Here is a 21,938-nt window from a genome sequence, read left to right as displayed (position 1 = left end):
TTTCAATGACTAGGCCGACAAGAGGTAAATTATTTAATACAAATATATTGATGCTAACAATGCTTCCTGCTTATTTTTTGACTCAACAATGACTCCAAATATTAAAGTGCATTATTCGGAATTCTACAAACCTATAAAAAGAACTGAGCCAAATTTTTGCGCAGTATAATCATCTTTACTGAGCATGCACTGAATTCTGAAGTCTTCGTGCCAGTTGATATTTTCTTGTTAACATAGTTCAAACGACGCGATCTTTGCGACCGGGTAAATAAATAGATAAACTGACATGCACTACACCTGCACGCAAAGGAAATTTTAATAATCGATGAATTTTAGCACTGAGTCGTTCAGGCAATATGATGAAGTGAGATAATAATCGTTTAACCAATGAAACTGCAAAGAAATTCACAGCTGCATCCCTTGAGTGAAAACAAAATGAAGCACAAGAGACTCCAGACGAAAGAATTAATTTGAATGTTAAACATATGTGGTCTTTTTACAACTTACTTAGTGGGGACGAATTCTGGGACTTAGATAGGCGGTGTTTTGAACTCTTGAAAGAAGCTATCCGTCTGAAACCTGGTTAATCTTCGCCGAGCAAATGGGCCAGTTGGTGGTGAAAATCAAGGAATGGCGCGAAAAACTTGAGTTATCGCACGACAAGGCAAAACAGGGTAAATATATCACTTTTATTTGCCATTTACACTTTTATGATAACAGTTAAAAAACGGTACTTTGTGGTAAAATGCTTCGAATAAAAATACTCAAAATTTGACAGAAACATGAATTTATCTTTTGTGGACTTTCAATCAAACGACACTGAAACGAAGAAAATGGTGACACGGACGTTGCATATTCCGTGACTCCGTGATGTTGTTGGATTCATACATGTGCTGTTATTATCACCAGATAGTTTCAAAAACAGACATTGCAGCATATATTTACATTGTTATTTTGGCCCAAAACTAGAGATATTTTTATACTTTGGCAGAAGATATGCTCCTAATGTCAGCTAAATTCCCGCACTTGCAGCGAAGATCAGAAAGCGACTGAATTATTCTAAATTGTTCGATGGACACCTTGACCTAAACTGTTTGAGGTTTGAACCGTTCCCACTTGCCAAATACAGAGTTTTTGTGGAACGACATTTCAAAAATGATGCACCTCCTTGTAGAGCAAAATGGAACTTCTTTCATCCAAATTTTTATCTTCTTTGTCGGAAAGCGTCATTTCTGCTTCGATAATAAGAATGAGATCCATACTGGCTGCATAATTTCATCTAATGAATATTTATGAAAACTGTCATCTATTACGAAAGAAATATCTCTTGAGGCTCCGATTAGTCCATGAAGATTAGCACTTTAACAGATAAACTAGCTCCCTAATTTACATTTCACATATATGTTTGTGAATTCTTAATTGGTAACTGTCCACATTGTTCACTAATAGACTTCAGTTTTTAGTTGACCAGCTATTGTGTTCAAGGTATCCCTATTAGCTGTGTATTGGTGAAGAGTATACGCACATCCGGGACTTCTGCGTAATTCATTTTAAAAAATTTCTCTCTCTTACGATGTTTACTGAGTAGATTTTTCTATATTTTTTATTGTTGTCCTCCATAGATTCTGTGAAACTCATTATCAATAACGCCGCGTCCGAATTATCTATTCATATTTTTGCATTGAAGGGAAGCGTTGCTTGAAGCAAAGTTCGCGCTAGGGAACCATGATTCATCAATACAAACCTAAATTCATCGATCGTATTTACATTATAAAGTTTTCCTTCAAGGTATGAACGTCTTAAAAACTAGTACAAATAAACGTAACTGAACTAAAATTGTTTTTCTGTACAAACATACTGAAGTTCTCAAGCGTTCCATTAAGGCTTGATGAATTGGTTCTAAAACATTATGGGAACAACGCATTATAACAGTTGCAGCTTATTTTGTCTTGATCAGTTACAACACTTATCTTGTCATGATTTTAATTCGTCATGTCACTTTAACCGACGACAAGAGAGCATGAAGACTATATAAGTTCTTGCTACTTTAACCACCGCTCACAAAGAAATTTTATTTCCTTACGGCTTCATATTTTTAAACTTGTTTTACTATTTTCATTACTTTACCTTTAAATTGTTTTTTTTTTTTTTTATTATTTCCTTCATTCATTATTATATTACAAAGATATTTTTTATATTACAAAGTCATTGGCCGTTTTCACACTAGAGACGGATAATCCGTCTATTTATATCCGTCCGATTATCCGTCTATATAGACGGATAATCGGACGGATAAAAATAGACGGATTATCCGTCTAAAATGAGCACCGTTCCGTTTTCACACCAAGACGAATTATCCGTAATGGACGGATAACCCGTCGTAGACGGATTATCCGTCTCTAGTGTGAAAACGGCCAATATTATATTACAAGATATCTTTCATTGTATCTAAAATCCCCTATATAGTGTAAATAAAAGAATTGAATTGAATTGAGGTTCTGTTTACGTTTTTTTTTATCTGAACCTAAAATGAACTGTTTTCATAGTATGTCCACTGCTTGCTGATTTATATCGATGTGAATTTTAATGTACAGCGTCGTCCCAAAGCAGTCGTCCAGAGAAAAAGTCTTTAACAAGTGGAGACTCCAAGGAACAGAACAGGGATTATGGATCAGTACACCAAATTGAACACTTACCCACAGAGGAATTGTTCAAGAAACTGGAAACGTTAGAGTGTCTGTTAGATAACCAAAGAAAATTTCTGGAGGACCATGGTGTTAAGATAAAAGAGATAGAAAATGTTATTAATAAACTTACCGCGGAGCACGAGGAGAAAGAGAAACAAACCGAGAAAGGTAAAAAGTAAAATCATCTTTATCTAAAGGAAGGTAGTGCAAATGTTCTGGTTATCCTTGACAACTGGAAGAAAGGTGAATTTGTCATTGCAAATAATTTCCATGGAGTTGACAAGTCTCGAAGAAGCTCTGTTTCGAGAACAGCTCATTCTTGTCAGGAATGAAAGAAAAATGTCAAGAATCAAGGTACCCAAGGTAGTGATATATCATTATGTCCCGGGAGATTATTCTTGAAAAATCAGGAGAGTAGAGCAGGGTGGTGACAGGGGTAAGAGCGCTCTCCTCCCATCAATGCGGCCCGGGTTCGATTCCGGGCCCGGTGTCATATGTGGGTTGAGTTTGTTGCTGGTTCTCTTGCTGCTAGGGTTTTCTCCAGGTTCTCCGGTTTTCCGCATTCTGCAAACCCAACACTAAATTCCAATTCCACCAGGATAGATCTAGAGGAGTCACATGAAAACTAGCTAAGGCTGATGTGGTCGACTTTCTCTTTCTAAATATTGTAATTTATTTACTTTGTTTTTTTAAGTCTCCGTTAGAAAGAGTCATTTTCATTTGTTTAGTCCACTGTCTTCTTGCTTCAGATATTCAGTCCAACCTGCAAGATGTTGTGTTTGATCTACTGGTTGGATCAACCAACGAAGATGACGAGCGGACCGAGTCAGGTGATCCTTGGAGTAGACTTGAGCATCACGCAAGGATTCTGAAAAATCACGAAGAGCGGCTTGAGAGTAACATCACCAAGATCGAAATTATCAGAGAAATGTTGGACGAGAAAAAAGGTCAGTACTCTCTGGTCAATTAAAAACTGTTGTATTTCTTTTGAAGGATCTTTCATTCAGAGGCGCGAAATTCGAACTCTCCTTGAAAGTTGGAATAAAATACGTAATATTGCCTTTCTCTAAACGGCAAACTAGCCAAAAAACAACAGAAACAGCACTAGCCGTGTGTTCGATGCTTAAAACATTTCTGCTGCGAGAAGTTTTGTGCGTCATATCAGGCCTGCAGGTTATGCTCCAAAATTACTTTAACACCAACGAGGCACCAAATACATTCGAAAACAGAAATGTCATAAGCTGTAATCTAAGAATATTTACAAGAATATTGTCAGCCTAAAATCGGCAGAAAAATAAGAATATTCAGCCTCGGCCGGAAAAACAATATTCTCAGAAAAAAAAGAGTGGATAGGGCAAGCTGTGACTGAATGCTTTCGACATTTTTTTTCCTTTTTTATTAAAAGCATTTTTTGTTTTCAAAGGTGAAAGAGAACGCTCGTTGAAGCGGAAACTCAACGAATACGAAGAACAGTTAAAGAAAAGAAGTGAAAGTTACGAAAAACTGAAAAGAGAGGTTGAGGAGCAGCTTCAAACACAGCAGCAACTTCAAGATAACATGTTAGCGGGGCTAATTGTGGGTTTTGTGATACTGGTGATGATCTGCATGCTACCAAGAACCCTGTTGGTGTCAGGATAGTATGTTTCACATTTTCTACGTTTTTAGGTGATGCAAATTTAACAAATGTTCAGTTTCAACGTTTTCGCAAACCTTTGCAAAAGAAAATAATCAATATATCTTTTACAAGTGTAAGAATACCGTTTTAGATAATATACTTGATAAAGAAAAGTCAGCATTCTCATCTGTATTGCAAATCATTCGCGGCTTCATTCCAAGTCCATGCGCGGTTAGTCCTTAGTTCTCTCTCTCACTGAATCCCCATAATGTCGGAAGCTTTCACGAGCTTTTGTTAAATTTCGCCTCAAACTGAGCAACAGTTGTAAAATGTATAAATAAACTGTAAAATAATATAAAATCTCCAGAAACTGTCATTAAAAAAGAAATTTAGTGTCCTCAGGAGTCTATGAGTCTTGCAGTGTCCATTTCATTGATGTAGCTACGGCCCTCTCTGGCTGGGGTCACCATAGTCCAGTTCTGACCCTCCCTGTCACGTACCTCTCATCCCAGGGTGTAGCGTTTCGTGACAGAGAGTGACCGGACTAGGGGTCCTATGTTTTTGTTTCTTACCTCATGGCAAGGGTCACTGGAATACAGCCACAGTTTTTTACTTGTCTTACTGGGCTAAATTTGTTTTCAAAACGGCATAACAGAAAATTTTAATCAGCTTTATTGGGAATGACAGAAAATCGTCTGGAAATGACAAAAGCTGATCAGGAACTAATTTAAAGTTCTGTTGTTGAAATATTGTAAAAAAGTCACTCTGATAAAATCAGTTGATGTGTACTCTGCTCAAGAATTTATTCATTGCCTAATTTAGCAGCTGGGTATTCATTTTATTTTTGATGTTTAAAGGAGGCTTATTTGTGTTTTTTGAAATAAACGTGTCTAGAATTGAGATCTTCCATTTGAAGGAATTGAACCCTGACATGAAAGAAGCAATTGTGACGCTAGGGATACCATTGATTCTGCAATGCAGGATAATGCCAATTGAAGCCAGGTTTTTAAATTTCTTTTTATATGTTGTTCTTATTTTGCAAACTGGGCACTTATTGGAATTGGTGCACTTAAACCAAGAGAATGATTGTTAGTACAGGGGCACCTGGAGGAATAGGGACACTTATTTAGCACACACACACAGTCTCCTTTGCAGCTGTTATTAGGGTCGTCAGGCAACGCTTCTCCCCCACAGTGGGGAAGAAGCGTTGCGTGACGACCCTAATAACGGCTGCGAAGGAGACTAACACACACACACACACACACACACACTAAAAAACTGTTGGGACACTTACTAGGTGCCCCTCATGACAGAGGTTCCCTTCTCCTTCAACTCACTGTGAATCTCACCAAGCAGAAAGAGAAGGGAATCAATATCTTGCGGGGTACTTAATAGGGCACATATTAGAAGTTATTGACTAGTTAGGTTTTTTGACAATGGATTAAGCTATATTTCCTGAGAGTGAATAGTCAAAAAGGTACAGCCGATCCCTTTATGCGGGAAAAAAAAACAAAACAACAAAAAGAATGATGGTTGATATCTTATTTTGTGTTTGTAGACACTACAAAATATCTCCATTAAAATGGAAACTCTTAGGAATTTTACAGCCAGATATAAAGAATAATTTACCTCTCAAAGGCAATGCAATGGCAAACATGGTTAGCAAACAATCAACCATGGGATGACCACTACAATGTGCCAAGACAGATCCAGGAAATTCTGAAACAGTTGGTCACAGAAGCTGTGTACACTGAAAACACAACATTGCAGCAGATTTGTGATGGAAGACATACTTTACTTTGAAAATGAAGGGTTGGGTTGGTGAGGCTCAATACAACTCCTAAACTCAATTGCTTTCAGTTGTAGATGGCAAATGTCTACTTGCGTCGCTTACATCTATGCATGAACATGTAACACCAAAACATGCGCTAATTTGGTGTCAAATTTGGCATGATTGGTCATCCAACATTTGAAGTTTAGCAGACCGTGGCGTGAACTTTTGCACTAAAAGTTCAGCACATGAAATGGCAGAAAGATTTGACATTGAACACTTCCTCAGAGAAATTGACCCTGACCTGTGTCAATATACATACCCCTTTCATGAAAGTGGTTTTACTTGTACAGTAGTATAACCATGAAATTTTAGCCGGAGCAAGACTTTCAGAGTCCTTCAATATAAATCCCTAAAGGACATCGACGACTGATTTTAAACATGGTCACAAAACTCCGTACACCCAAAGTCAAAACTGCAGAGCATTGCTCTTCTTTTGTGTCAAAGAAAATTGATGAAAATCCAAGATTAGTTTCCATTCCAGAAGAGACATCTCAGCTACCTTTACTGGCAATCCCAGCCAGAGTGCAAGCATGATAAAACTGTTTGAAAGCTTGAGGAATCAAGTTCACCAAACTAGCTCATCTAGTGGTGTCAGTAAGGCTTGCAAACTCGAGATGTTGTCCCCAGTTGAACATTACATCAAGAGCAAGGAGAATGAACTTAAAGTGAAAACAGAAGAAGTCATGGAGAAGAAGAGAGAATTGGAAACAATCACTGATCAAATCAAGATAGTGAACATTTTGAGCACGAAAGTTCATGTCAAGCTAAACTTCAAATGTTTGATGACCAATCATGCCATGTTTGACACCCAATTAGAGCATGTTTTGGCGTCATGTGTTTAAACTTAGATGCAAGAGACGGTAGTAACTGGAACAAAATTTTGGCTCATACTATTAAGAAGGAAATACATGTAACTCGTGTTGCTATCAAGCTTTCAAAACAACTGTTTCTATAACTTGATAGACGTTCAGAAAATATACCATTATCATTTGAAAATGTAAAAAATGTTTAGTCACTTATTTATTGGTCATTAATTTGTAAATTTGGTTGTTGAAATGTGTAGTTCCAGAAAATATCCATACCTTCCCCATAAAAGGGATATTTTCCAAGACCCCCCCCCCCCCACCCCTCTGGAAAATCCAATTAAGCTTGATACATTTTAAAGGGTTTGGTCTTAAAGAACACACCCCCCCCACCCCCCCCCCCCCACAGAAATTCCAACCCTTCTGTGGTGGGAGTATCGATATTATCTGGAACTGCACAATAAGGAATAGTGTCAACAGCTCATGGTAATCCTAGCACACAGTCATTCACTCCTGTCCACTAGTATTACGCTGGTATACCAAGAGCAAATTACTGCAATACTTCATTACTTCCCACATCATAGAAAAAACTGAGTGATTTGCCTTCCCACTGGAAAAAGGCACTTGCAAGTTTACCAATGTCTTCAGGACACAGATCTCCTACTCTCATATCATGAGGGAATTGTAGCTCTTCACAAATCACACCACTACCAGGGTTGATGGTTTCCATTGTGTTTACAACTTTGCTCTTTGGTTTGACCATCAGAAGTCTTATGAAGTAGTTTAAATAATGCAGATCTCCACTTGAAATGTTCACAGCGGGCTGTTTCTTTGGCACAATACTGACTAATGTAAGATATTTGTGTTTTTGCTTTCCATGTACAGGGTAAAACAGAGAATACGGTTCTTTAAGTAACACCTTCACATCACACAACAATTCCACAATCACTGATTGTCTGTTGTAATATTTACTCCCAAACTTGGCAGTGATTTTTTGAGCTCGATCCTCTTCAAAGAAAAATGCCAATTCACATCTTCCTTTCTGGAAGATTCCATTTCTTGCAGATATAGAACCCAGATGTCTAATCATAGTCCTGTGGAGAACTGATGGGTTAATAGCAGCTTCAACCCCCACAAATCTCGCCGCTAAATTATCGGATTCCCATGGTTGCGGCTTTACGAAGCGCAGAACATCCTCAGAAGCAATGGCTGGAGGTGTACAAATGTCATCTGTCAGTATGTGAGGGTCAATTTTACTGAAATCGCCATGAATCACATCAAGTCTTTTCTCATCTGAAAGTTGACGTTGAATTTCCCATAGAATAGGATGAAATCTCCTTTCAGGTTCAAGTCCTATAACATGAGTCGCCCCGGCTTCGAAGAGCGCTCTTGTTAATACTCCAGTACCTGGATTAGTTGCAATAATAACATCGTCTTGTAACCTTCCAAGACTTTGAGTTATTCTCGCGGCCAAGTTCTCGTCCAAAATGTATTTATAGTTCCTCCTCAACCTTCTAAACAAAGAAATGTCATGCTTTACCAAGTGGGAACTTGTTGAGTGACACTTTGAAGAAGGACTTCTCGACAGACGAGCAACGTGCCCAAAGCGTGCCGCCATGTTGTGATGTAATACACGTGAACGCGAAATGACTTCTGGGAATGTTTTACTTTCAAAATGGCGGAAGACAGGGAAGTACTACGATCTATCTGGGATGGCCGATTGCCAGTGTGTTTCAATCTAAGTTCAGATGAGGTGGTAACTGTAGAACAGCCAGATCCATACTATGTAAGTAGCCACCATATCAATATTCCTTGCTGTGTGGTAAATTTGTGTTGTCATTGAAAGGCACGTTTGAACATGCAGGATTTCCTAGAAGATTGCAGCAGTAGTAAGCTCAATACTCTTTGTCCTGTCGCAGAATGCAGAAAATAACTGAAATATAACAGTCGTTAATGCTTTAGTCAATTGGAAAAAATGTCAACAACCCATCCCCCCCAGTAACCCCCGGGCAAACCCCCATCCACTGAGCAGGCAAAACTGTTATTCAAATTCCCCACCTGAGGTTTTAATGTCCCAGCCCCCAAGATTTAGATGGTAAAATTTTTTCAAGTTTAAAAGCCACATACATGTAATTTAATAAACGTTACAAACAACTTTTTATTATTTCCGAGGGGTCTGATTTTTTTAAATCTTTGGTCTAAATGGCTTTATTCAAATATCCCATACAGATAGCACTTTCCTCTGTTGTCTTATATGTGCCACATCCGAGGCTGTGACACTAAAATGTTTTAACGCATGGACAATTATTCATCATTGCAAGGAAGATTATCAGTTGTATATACAGCCACCACTCTCCAGCTTTCCTTGAGTAGAGCTGGTGATTGTATGCAAGCCAGAGCTTGAAAAGTGGGAGAAAATGCACATGTAAAAATTATTTAAGGCAAAGCATAGTGTATCTGTTCTTAGTTTATATTATATCTTGCCAAAGAAAGCCTTTTCCTTTAAGACAGGCTAGAAACCCACCACAAATATATTATTTCATAAAATTATAAGGAGAGAGATGAGAAATTATTACCTGTGTATGTTGTAATTGCTGTGTATGTTGTAATTTAGAAACTGGTTGATATGGGAAGAATATGTGTATACTGATCAGTGTTTAATGAGATATTTCCTTTTTCAAAACATCATACAGTGTATGTGCCAAGACACTGCTATTTATTTACAAGTACATGTATATATTGGTGTCAGAGGGATGTTTAGTAAATTCACTCTATTTAACATATTTGAGAAATCATTGATTAATGATGGCTAATTAACTAGTGAAAGAGATATTGGATGCTTCTTTTAGTCAAGCAAGTGGGTCTTAGGGCCTCATCTTTCTTAAGATCTGGAAAGGAGATGTAAGCTTTTACTCACCACTCCCACCCTCACACTTTGTATGCTGTGTTGTCTCAGTAATGTGTCGATTAATGAATCATGTTTTTCAGCTTTTAGTGCCTAGATTAAGCTACCTTACCCTTGTGACAGACAAAGTACAGCGGCATTTCCAAAGGGCAATCAGTAATGAAAGTGTAGATGAAATGTGGTTTGAATATGATGGGCAACCATTAAAATGGTGAGTGACTTTTTAGCTGAAAAGTCTAGTAAGATAGGGCCACTTTAAGGACCACAGTGTAAGGTCCTCATAAGACAGCTCCATTGTTGCTAAAATTGAAATTAAAAGGATGATAATTTTACAGTGTGGCTACACTAACCAGGGTCACTTAAACAATACTGACCAATCACAGTGCAGTACACGAACGAGGAATTCAAACTAAAGTTGTTCGAGAAACAACCAGTGATAACAAAGTTTGCAAAGAAGAAAAACACAGAATTACACTTTTAATTTTGAGAGTATTTAGAGTTGGCTTAAAGAAGCATTCAAAAGAAAACTAAAAAAGGATTGTAAAAATGGAAACGCCAGTTGTCATGATGGTGTGTTTCACCTATCTGTATCAGTACTTTGCTTGAAAAGATCGCCAGAACTTATGCCAAGCAGGTTTGAATTCTATCCTGAGCAGCAATCAGGGCTCTACGAAACCTATGATTAGAACTTCATAATCCCACTGTGTTAAAAATGATCAACTTTTCTGGCACTATGCCCATTTGCCAGATTAGCCCTTTGGGAGCGCATGCTGAAAATGAGCGGTGTAATCAGTCATATGCGCTTTGCAAAAGTAATTCAACTCCTAGTAAAAACTCAACTTTTTTATTTTATACATCATGCAGGGCTCGAAAAAAACTTGAATTCCAACTTGCCCTTGGGACAAGTATCTCTTAAAGTTTGCTTGCCCATGGCAAGTCTTAGTTTGCCCTTTTAATGATTTAGTTGGCAGATGACTTGCTTGGTCTTTTGCCCATTGGGCAAGTGAGAATGTAAAGTTACTTGCCCAGAAGGAAAATCTACTAGTCCAGGGCAATGGGATGGCACTTTTTTCGAGCCTTGTACATCGTGTATATTTTATACAGTCAAGATATTACATGTGCAGAAGTGAACACCATGAACCTCATAGAATGAATTTATGGAAAATACATATAACTCAATCTCAACAGTTTACCAACACTTATGATGGCAAGAACAACTTAAAATTGTCATGGACTACAACAAACTACAGAGCCTTTGGCTGGTTTGAAACATATAATTCAAACGTCTTGTTTTGTTACTTCACATATTTAGTGGTTTAGTTGAGAAATGTCACAATCTACTACACAAATACTTTACATTTGACAGGAAACAGAACTATATGAATATGAAAAAGATACAACTGGGCAGCCTTTTCTTCCTTCTTTCACTTGTTCTGTTGTCTGGAACCACCGTGTTCTATAGTTCTCTACAGCAGAAAATTGAGCCTTCAACTTCAAGTGGATTTCAAAACATCGTCAGTCATTGTTTCGCTTCCCAGTGTGACTGCCAGGGCTAGTTGCAATGGCTGGATGTTCCTTCATGCGAGTTCATTTCAATAAAGTCAACATTTCAATAAACATTTTCCATTTCAATAAAGTCAACAACATTGCCCATCATTTTCTGTCTGACATACAGACCTTGTAGGATTAAGGGACAAGTTTGTAACATTTTGGACAAAGTGCAAGCTTGTTCTGGTTAACTGACAGTGCTATCTGCCACTGAGAAACAAGGTACAAGCCACCTTGCACAAGCCATGTTTTCGATTTCCTGCCATCTTTATCACCGCAAACATCTCAATTAGTTCTTTGTTTTGCTGTTCAGAGCATTTAGTTACAATAACATAATAAATTTGGTTCTGGTTAACTGACAGTGCTATCTGCCACTGAGAGACGTTTTTAATTCGTAATATAAATCAAGAACTCTCTCATGAAACGTCAGAGGCAACTTGTTGTTGGGAAGGTACAAGCCACCTTGCACAAGCCACGTTTTCGATTTACTGCCATCTTTATCACTGGAAACATCTCAATTAGTTCTTTTTTTGCTGTTCAGAACATTTAGTTACAAGAATATAATAATTTTTTTTTCAGCAAAGCCAGTTTTTTATTTCAAACAAAGTGAGTAAGTAATTCTTAGGTGCCTTTCAATTTATATCTTGTAATTTATTTTTTGTTCCTTATTATTTTTTTTTAACTTGTTCTTTTCTTTTATTCCTTTATTCAGTACTGTTTTTTCCCCCTAGCTGTATTACATCTATTGTATTAGCCAATGTAATGTAAATTGTATATGTAAGTGGTGATATTAAATTAAAAAAATGAAATAAAATAAATAATAAAAAAATTCAAACCATCGTCCTCCCATGTTTGTGATTGGCTAAAACAACTTTAGTTTGAATTCATTGTTTGTGTCCTGCACTGTGATTGGTCAGTTTTGTTTAAGTGACCTTGGTTGGTGTAGCTGCAGATTGAAATACTATCGGTAAGTTGAAGAACAGTTTCAAAGAGAAATTACAGAAATATTCAAAAAATATATTACTATGACTATTATATTTGATCTCTTTAATGTTGATAATACAAATCGTTTATACTAGCAACTTTTTGATAGGCTATGAGATACCTTACAAATTAAATGGGTTAAAAGATAGTGCTAAAAAAAGTCAAAAAGTTAGATCTTGAACTGTAAAGAGGCAGAGAGCTGGATGTCCTTTCTAAAGCTCTAATACCATGCAAAGCCATGTAATTCTTTGTACATACATGGTATTAGACAAATGGAACCATCAGCGATGTTTTAAAACTTTTAAGAGACTAGTAGAGTTAGCTTTATAAGAGTCCTCCTATTAATAACAATTAGAGATCATTTATAATGTACGTGTATTTTATGTACATGTACATAGTCCCCCAACATATTTGTGCATTACACATTAGTTCTTATGCTGATATAATTATGTAATTCATCACTGCAGGCATTATCCTATTGGTGTACTGTTTGACTTGTATGGTTCATCAGCTTCTCTACCATGGAATCTCACAGTTCACTTTCAGGTAATGAACTTTACAGTACATATCTTTGAATCAAAAAGTCCTGTTCTGTCTTTAGAAATATCAGTATGTTCAAAAGTAATAACTAAATCATACTTGTCCACAATTTATGGTTCTTTATTTCCAAATACAAACTGTACATGTATGTACTTTATGTGGTTTATAAAAGAAGAGCAAAACACTCATTCTATAACCCCAGGGTGGCGGGGGGAGGGGGGGGGGGGGTGGAAGGGGACTCCCATACATATATGAAAAGGTCACGTCAATGTTTGTTGGAAAATTTGAATTAAACCCCTAATGGAGATCAATCTGGATGTTGCTCAAGTTTTATTTGACCCCTAAAAGATACCACTTTAAACAGAATATGCTTGATTACCAGCTGCTGTATAGGAAAGACCTAGCACAAGTAGACTGGACTCATGAGACCAGGGGAAATGGAGCCTAAAAATGGAAATACAAGCATTTCTTTTAGTAGTATTACTCGGGCTTCTGTAGGAAAGCCCGAGTCGTAAAATGCAAGCGTTTTGGTGCCAAAAGGGGGGTCATGGTTCCAGGTGTTCCATGCATGGAGCATGGAAACTGGGGACGAGAAACGCGACATTCCTCATTCTTTGTGACAGAATGCGGTGTTTTGTGAAGAAAGTTTTGGCAAGAATCGCGCCTTATACATTCATCTCACATACAAAGATGTTGATCGTTTTCAGAAAGGGTTGGTCCACGAATTATATTGCTTGAAAGCCAGCCAGGTAAGCAAAGTTCACGCTCAAAATGTTCTCATGAGATAACAACTGAGCTGATTGCGGTATGAGTTCAATCTATGAAAACACTGGCAAAAAATAGGCAGTCAATGACTGTATGTGGCTACTGCTGTTATTATTTAGAACATTGCAGTAAAGCAAATCATATTGCAATAAAACCAGCTAAGTACGAAAACGTTTTTGGACTCGTAGCTCATTAAAAACATGCCACTTGTTTCTTGCACCGCGCAAAATATGTCGATCTCCAAAGTTGTAAAGATAAGACTTTTGGTAACTTGAATTAAATATCTTACCTCCAAGTTAGTTGGCTTTCTAGTAGGGTACAGGAAAAAAAAATAATGTGTGAATTTGGAGGCACATTGTGCGGGAGAATTGTGCGGGAGGAATTGTGTGGGATTATTGACGAACCAATGTTCTTGCCAAGTCCTAAGGAAAATCTGCATTGACAATAGTTAATCCAGTTATTTCACTAGTAGTTCAAATATATTTAGCAGTCTTAGCAATCGCCAGTTCTTTTAGAAAACTGTGTCTGACTGCAAAAGAAAATCATGTTGCATGACATGGACTAGACAAGCATGAAACCAAAATAAATAGCAAAACAGAATGCCACATCTTCCCTTAAAAATGAGAGTCCTTTTTAAATTAAAATACTCTTGCCTTGATTCAATAAAAATATGTAGCTTGAATATTTCTTCATACATGTAAACTGCATTAAGGGTCACAAATTCTTGGAAGTTATCCGCAAAATACACAACTTGAAAGTTTATGCAAATTATGTGCAATGCAATTTGAGCCTAGTCACAGGACTGTTGTTTTTGCGAAGGAGTTTATCATGATTTGTTTTGGCTCTCTCGAAAGGGATTATTCGCTCTCCAAAGGAGATATGACTCTTGAAAAGGGTTTAAGATCACAACATGGCAAAGATGTTCAGCTACACAATTTACTCGGATCGCCACGACCAGTAAGCAAACTTCGTACAATTTCTGCTAGCATGTACAAAGTAATCGCCATAAGTTGTAAAAAGACCTCGAAAATTCTTTGCGAACAACTTCTCCATCGATGCGTAGACAGTTGTGCTTCATTCTTGAACCAAAATGGTTTAAACTCACAACTTGCGATAGGATGAGGATACTCAACCAAGCAACTTGAATAGTAAATATCTAAGTGGAACTCTTGTGCCAAAATATCCTGATTCTTTAATTTGCTTTTATTGTGTCTAATACGCGTTTTCGTAAAGTACGATTTAATACCGCGGTACGAAGCCCGAGTAAACGCTGTTAGAACATCTAGTTTCTTGGAGTGCACCCTAAAAGATACTTTGATAGTTGAAATAGTCACAATTTGTCATCAACACCCTAAGTGAGACAAGAATCCTTGATTTATACCCCTAAGTGCTTGATGATGAGTATCCCTGGCCATTTGATATGTGACTCTCTTTCTTGGTTCAATAACTTACGGTATACATGTAGACCTCACAGTAGGTTAACTAGAGGTTTTTGTTTAAATATGTAGAGATTTCCTGAGAGTGAGGTAATGAGGTGTCCTGGAAAGGAAGCCATAGAAGCACATTTTATGTCTGCTGTCAAGGAGGTAATTATTGAATATCAATGTCACAAAATTGCAAGGCGTTTTATAGACAATACTTGGTAAAGGGTTCGTGCTTCTTGCTTACTCTTTTAAGAGATCTTAAAAGTTTTCTTTGGCAACCTAACCTATTACGTACCTAGCTTATGCTGACTCTTTTACAAGACAGTATATACCGAACTGTTTTTTGTTGTCTTTATGAAAGGCATAGTTTTGTTTTGTTTTCTATGTTTATTCAGTGCTGGATTTTGTGCAGCAATAAGTTTTCTTTTATTTTGCAGGCTGATAATTTGAAACACAGATCCCAAGTTATAAATTCAATGCAAAAGAAAGATCACAAACAATTGTGGCTGGGCTTGAGTAATGGTGAGTTTTCTACAGATCAACTGCCAGAATAAGACTGAAATACCTAGAGTCCATTCTGTATGGGTGTTTATAGCATGTAAATGTTGTAAAGTAATGTAGGATATATTAATTTAAAGTATCCATCTGATTAAGATTTGAATTTTTGGTTGTACATATACATAGTTTCCATACATATACTGATCAAAATATAATGGGAATGCTATGAATATTAGTACACTTCATCTTCATATGGTTGAGGTGCAGTGGCCTCATGGTTAGTGTGCTTGACTCTTGAGCAAGTGGTCCTACAGTGTAGTTAAAGCCCTGGTTGGGGACACAGTGTTGTGTTCTTGAGCAAGACACTTAACTCTCACAATGCCTCTCTCCACTCAGGTGCATAAATGAGTAGGTAAGCGTCAAATTTAATGCTTGGGGTAACCCTGCAATGGACTACTATCCCATCCAGGGGGGAGTAGAAATACTCCTAGTCACTTCATGCTGCAGACCCCAGATAAGCCCCAGCCTGATGGGCCACTTGGATCATATGCAGACTAAACCTTTACCTTAGCTCATCTTTAAATATATGATGCAAACATATATATAGGCAAATCAGAGATTATGTAGCATCATGTACATGCAAATGCTGGAGCCTGTAGTGACATTACATTTTATTCAACAGATAAGTTTGAACAGTTTTGGGCTGTGAACCGCCGTCTGATGGAAAGAACAGGGGATGACCCGTACTTCAAGTTCATTCCTTTCAGAATATTTCAGGTGATGTGTTAAGTAACTATTCCTTTTAAAACATACTAACAAGGTTAAGCACTAAGTCTTTGAAAAGCTCTTACAATAGCTGATAATGATCACCAAAGAGAAGTTGTACTTAGACAATATCCAGCCATACACACCTTATAATTGAACATTTTGTTTCAGATTTTCATGTGATCACCAAACAGCAGTATAATAAGAGGAGCTGCATTTACTAGTTACATACACAAACCTAATGGTTACAGCCTCCCTCTGGTCTCCTGCTGAATGCTCTGGGCTTGACTTCCGTTCGACTCTTTTCTTTATTTCTTTGTTTCACACTTGCGACAATCGTAAATTAAGTTACTCACTAGTGCTTATTTTTAAGTGAGGAGTACATGGTAATGCTTACACCCCCAGAGTCATAATTTATTTTTTCTTAGGTAAACCCATCCAGTTAGGAAGAATATATTAGAAATAAAGGGAATTAAAAAGATTACTTCAGTTTTTCTCCTATTACCAAGTACATTACAAAGCATGAAGTAGTAAACATGTATACATGTACCACATGTAACAGGATAGTTACATAAACATGTCTATTTTCAGCACTGTGTTCCAGAAAATATCCATACCCCCCATGGAGGGTTTTGGTTTGATCCTCCTTCCCCCCCCCCCCCCCCCCCACTAAATCCCTCTAGAAATTTCAGTTTTTGTTCGTATTACATTGTGGTGGGTATGGTTATTTTCAGAGTCTCACGTAGTAGTTTCTTTGATGGGGTGCTGGGTGTTGGTGGCTTTGCTCGGTGGACTCATGACTGTTCTGTATGTGACACGTTTCTTTAATTTCACTTGCAGTCTGATAAGCAATTTATCCAAGAGTTGTTTAGACCTGTCAACGAAAATGGTGAGTGCCTCCTTTCAGAATGAGAATAAAGTGCGTATGACGAGGATTTTATAGAGTAAATTCTTCAAAGTTTACTGTAATTGACACATGGGTTTCTTAATTAATTGATGAATTCCTCAATTCTAAGTTTCACAAGTTCTTAGTTCATATCTTGTTCTTGGGAATTTTCGAAAAGTTGATTTCAGCAGTTGCATCCATGGATAAGATATCAGGACAAGAACCTTAATTTTAAGTGTTAATTAACACAAAGTCTAGTCCGTCACCAGTACTAACTGTGGACACTAAAATAAGGAAGTAAAATGTAATTATCTAAAATCTAAAAATGTCTCAAGTTCCTCAGATATACAAAACTAAATAAAAAAAATGGCATTTAATGAATTGAAATATAAACAACCATAATAAATAGATCAATGAGAATTGTGTCACTAGATGTTTCACAGATGACAAGTTGACGGAAAGTCAGTGGGCCAATACGTAGCTTGTATAATTTTCTACAAATGACATCTTTAGCAAGGCTGATGTGTGTACGTGCTTTAAAAATGATAAAAATCATTCATTCATGTATTATACAGTACCTTCAGGCTCGGGTCAGGCTGGAGTCAGCCTGAATCTGTCAGCTTTTTACTCACCTATCCGGATTTCAGTTCATGTTGATTCCTTTTGCAGGTGAACAGCACACACTTGGTGACTTGTTACATGAATTCGTTCCTGAGGTGTTTGCCGGTGGCAGCGCAGTGATTGATAACGAGTGGCGAGTTGTGATTCAAGGAATTGAACCTCCTCTAGAGACTCCTATACACTGGATTAGTGAACATTTCAGTCACCCGGACAATTTTTTGTACATTGTCATTGTAAGGGTTGTGTAGTTTAACTGATGGCATCCATCTCAAGTATTTGCAGAGAACCTCTTTGCAGTGTAGTTGTAGTAAGCGCGTCATTAGGAACAATTCATCTCCGTGGCGTTTTTGTTATTTTGAAGGGGATTTTGGAGGGATTTATCTGGAAGGCCGTATCAAGCAGTTTAGCTGAAATTCGTCGGTAGCTGGATTCAATGATAGCATCGAAGGTTTCCTTCATTTTCCTTTCATAATCACCTTGTCCCTGGGGTTTTCATTCATTGCCCCGGAGGTTTTCATTGTTCTCTGGCCAGGGTCCCGTTGTGGCGTTCTCAAGAAAGAAAAGGTGATGGATTATATTGGAAGGCAAAGCACAGTACGCCCTTCCGATTTACGCGCTACTTGTTTTGGTACCTGAAATCCCTCCAATGAATTAACAGGGAAATCAATTTCGTTTTGCCCACGTGCGACCCTAATCTGAATGAGTGGAGTTCAATTCTGTCTGTAATTACGAGAAAATTGGGCGAGCCCACTGATAACTGGAAAGACTCGGATTCAAAAACATTGTTTTGTATATTATAGTTATGACAAGGGTGATCATATAATCAAGTAACAATGCATAAAAAGCAGGTAAAAATTTTTATAAAAGTGACAGAATTGTAAAATAAAAGTTTCTATATCGACATTCCATGCCAGTAGTTCCTAGGCCAGTTATCTGCACAAATAAATAATTTCATTGGTTTTGAGGATAGAAAACAAACGAGACCACATAAAACAACATCTACGGCAACGGTGTTCGCGTCTAAAGGTGTCCCAAATGAAAAATACACTGGTGAAGAACTTGTGGATAAGACGCATTTCGCGCCCACGTCGTGAGACTTTACTTTGGTTTGAAAATTTCACGAGGCGGAGTTGAATATCAGGAATGTATTGGGTTTTGCACTAGTTCGGGCATCTCCGATGATATTGCTGTTATATTCCATCCTTTTGAGTAAATAAATCTACTTTTACAGTATCTAAACGCCTACAAGTTTTAGGATTAGGGTGAAGAACGGTGAGCAGAAAGCGGTAAGACGAGAGATTTTGTGGCCTTCCAATTTGATAAATACTTCAAAAGATACCGCACAATGTTCTCAAACGCTGCCATCGATTTATTTTCAACACCAAAAGCACTTTGCAGGTGGGTGATTTGCTTGTGCAAGAAGCTCATGTCAAATGCCTTCTGGTGAATTCTCTTGGACAACTTCAGACTTACAGCGTTTGTTGCAACAGTCGAGTTCAGTTCGCTTATGAGGAGGTTGGAGTCTGTACTTTTGATATCCAGTACTCCCACCTGCAGCATGTAACAAACGGCATTCTTGAACATGGCTTTTAAGTTTTTGGAGCTAAATTTGTACGTATATAGGTATTAGCTGACGCGCAGAAAACTGCTGTTTGCGAACACGACATGTGATCCCGATCTTTCTTGCTCGTTTGGGGAGGCGTCTTCGATTGAGTAGTTCTTAGTCATTAACAACTGCTGCCACTGTGTTTATGAATCCATTTATGAACTCACTGTGAATAACGCCACTTACATGCCTCTCGATTTCTTCAGAGGCTAAATTTTCTGCTCTAACGAAGAACTTTCCTGTCTTTCCCACAACAGCCAACGTTTATCTTTAAAAGCCTCTGCTTTCATTTTCTTGGCCTGCGCTTTACAATTCGCGATCAACACCTGTTGAATGAATCGAAGTTGTTCAAGCGTATCCTCCTGATGTCCTTAAATTTGCTTGCTACTAGTCCATCTGTTTCGAGGAGTTTGTTTCCTACCAGACAAATTAAAGCATTTCCATAACTACATAAGTCATTGTATGCTCTGTAAGCAAACGCCTTGAATATAGTTGTGTTCTATTTATCACTGCATGAAATTTTAGTCGCGAAACAACTCAAAAATTAAAGGCGTACCTCAATTTCTTTCAGTCCTGGCAAAGCAGTACTTAGCTCTCATTAACCGAGCTGGAGGTCTGTATGGAAGAATCTTGACCGAGGTCGTGAGTACAGACCGAACGCAGTGAGGTCTGTACACACGACCGAGGTCAAGATTCTCTCATACAGACCGCCTTGGCTCGGATAATAAGATGTTTATTATATGGCAAAGAAGAAAACTTTAATTCGTTTAATGTAACTGGTTAAGTTTCTGACATTTTGCTTGCGAACGGCGATGAGCTTAACTTAAACCTGCCGAAATTTGCTCGTCCTCTTTACTTTTTTTTTGTCATCAGGCTTTTTGGCACTTTCATAAATGATTGAGAAGTAAATAAAAGAAAATGGTGAACATTTTTGTATTTTAGCTTGCTACCTTTCAACGCAAAATGAAACGCCGGTCTAGATGGGAAAATCTAGACCGCGGTCAATATCGATTTCAGCCAATCAAATTCGTGAATTCGCTAGTTCCCAGTCCTTGTGAGACAGCCATATAATGAATGCAGTTACAAACAGTTCAGTATTGTAGAGACCTCGGAAATGTTAGTAAGAGCCTTTCAGAAGTAACGAACTGACTGACCCTACTAAGAAAATTTGTGTTGCTCCATCTTCGTATCATCTTAGCAGTAAAACCAAGTATCTATTTGTAGACTATGGTCTGACTGATATTCTAAGTTACGCTTTCACTGTTGCATTTAGACAACAGACGTCAGCAAAAATTTTTCATTTATTTGTGTTTTGCCCTTGGGGATCATTTAATAGGGATATTTTTTACGTTTATTTGCGGAAATGATGAATTTGTTCCAAATAGTTGTTGCGTGTGGAAACCGGTTTTACATGAAAAACAGTCAACAGGTCTTTTCTGGGTTTGACATTGGGGACATCAAACAAAAAACAATGGATCTCCTTTTTATGTACATATTGATATTGACTCCTAAATGATTCGCAGATTGAGTAATTATTGTTGGTTTCCCTGGAAATTGATATTTAATTACTCGTTTTTCGCTGTGAATGTGTCTCCTGCAGTAGATCCAGAATCAAGTTGAGTTGTGTTGGTAGCCTAGACAGATAAACACAAAACATCAAGCTCTTTTGATAAGGACTGGTAAGTGCGCCAAAACAAAAAAATAGTCGAAAAATGCTTAAACATTTCCCTTTCGCGTTTCGAGTATACATTAGAAAACAAACAGACAGGAAAGTTTTGTTCCTTTCATCGTACTGAGCTTATACATTGTGAACAAAAAAATAAAAAAAATAAAAACGCATTGTGGACAGAGATTGCAACCTTTTCTTTGCTTTGCTTTTCTTTACTTTTCTTTTGCATTATTGTGCCTTCCTATGATAAAGTACGTTTTGTTAGATTTCTGATATTTTCCTGGGGGTCAGAATTTCAGTTATCAAAGATGAGAAATCCCTATTTACATGTAAAAACTAAACTGAACATTTTTAAATCTTGCCTTGCTTTAAGACCAAGCTCAAGGTAATATCAACCGAAGTGACGAGTAAAACATGAAATGACACAAATTATCAGTGGACAATAAAATAAACGATTCTTTGCTGTTGGAAAAAAAACATCAAAGGAAAATGCAATTTTTGACCTCAATCTCAATTTGACAGCAAGTCATGTTTGCTCAGAGCAACAGTTTTTTTTAGGAGAAAAACTATTTTAGTTTAAAAAAAATGAGAAAGGATAACCATGTTACAAAAACATTGAACTTCCGTAGTGAAACGCACGCTGCATAAATAAATGCATACTTCATTTGTTAATGAAGGCCAAATATTGCCAAACATGTAGCTGACGTCGACGTTGAGAGCAGAACTTTATGTTAGTCATTTAGGAGACATGTTTTCATCATTCTACCGTTTCTTTAGACACCACTAAC

General features: G+C 37.5%; 3 protein-coding genes across 3 annotated transcripts; 2 read left to right on the top strand and 1 right to left on the bottom strand.

Annotated features, from left to right (window-relative positions):
* The first annotated feature begins 435 nt into the window (after window positions 1-435).
* On the top strand, window positions 436-5,555 carry LOC145482662 (uncharacterized). Its single transcript, XM_081461275.1, has 4 exons — window positions 436-674; window positions 2,595-2,855; window positions 3,437-3,634; window positions 4,111-5,555. The coding sequence occupies exons 1-4, from the start codon at window positions 602-604 to the stop codon at window positions 4,323-4,325; spliced, it is 747 nt and encodes a 248-aa protein (XP_081317401.1). The 5' UTR covers window positions 436-601; the 3' UTR covers window positions 4,326-5,555.
* A 1,698-nt stretch (window positions 5,556-7,253) lies between these two features.
* Window positions 7,254-8,595, bottom strand: LOC145485467 (dimethyladenosine transferase 2, mitochondrial-like). The gene has a single exon (XM_081464135.1). It carries the CDS (start codon window positions 8,555-8,557, stop codon window positions 7,490-7,492), a length of 1,068 nt encoding a protein of 355 aa, XP_081320261.1. The 5' UTR covers window positions 8,558-8,595; the 3' UTR covers window positions 7,254-7,489.
* Window positions 8,596-8,614: 19 nt separating this feature from the next.
* On the top strand, window positions 8,615-19,905 carry LOC145485478 (autophagy protein 5-like). The gene is made up of 8 exons (XM_081464146.1): window positions 8,615-8,725; window positions 9,928-10,055; window positions 12,844-12,922; window positions 15,190-15,267; window positions 15,543-15,627; window positions 16,286-16,380; window positions 17,209-17,257; window positions 17,924-19,905. Exons 1-8 carry the CDS (start codon window positions 8,615-8,617, stop codon window positions 18,121-18,123), a joined length of 825 nt encoding a protein of 274 aa, XP_081320272.1. The 3' UTR covers window positions 18,124-19,905.
* The last annotated feature ends 2,033 nt before the right edge of the window (window positions 19,906-21,938 follow it).

Source organism: Orbicella franksi, chromosome 1 (assembly GCF_964199315.1).
Source record: "Orbicella franksi chromosome 1, jaOrbFran1.1, whole genome shotgun sequence".
Lineage (NCBI taxonomy): Eukaryota > Metazoa > Cnidaria > Anthozoa > Scleractinia > Merulinidae > Orbicella > Orbicella franksi.
This window is presented reverse-complemented; position numbering and strand designations above follow the sequence as displayed.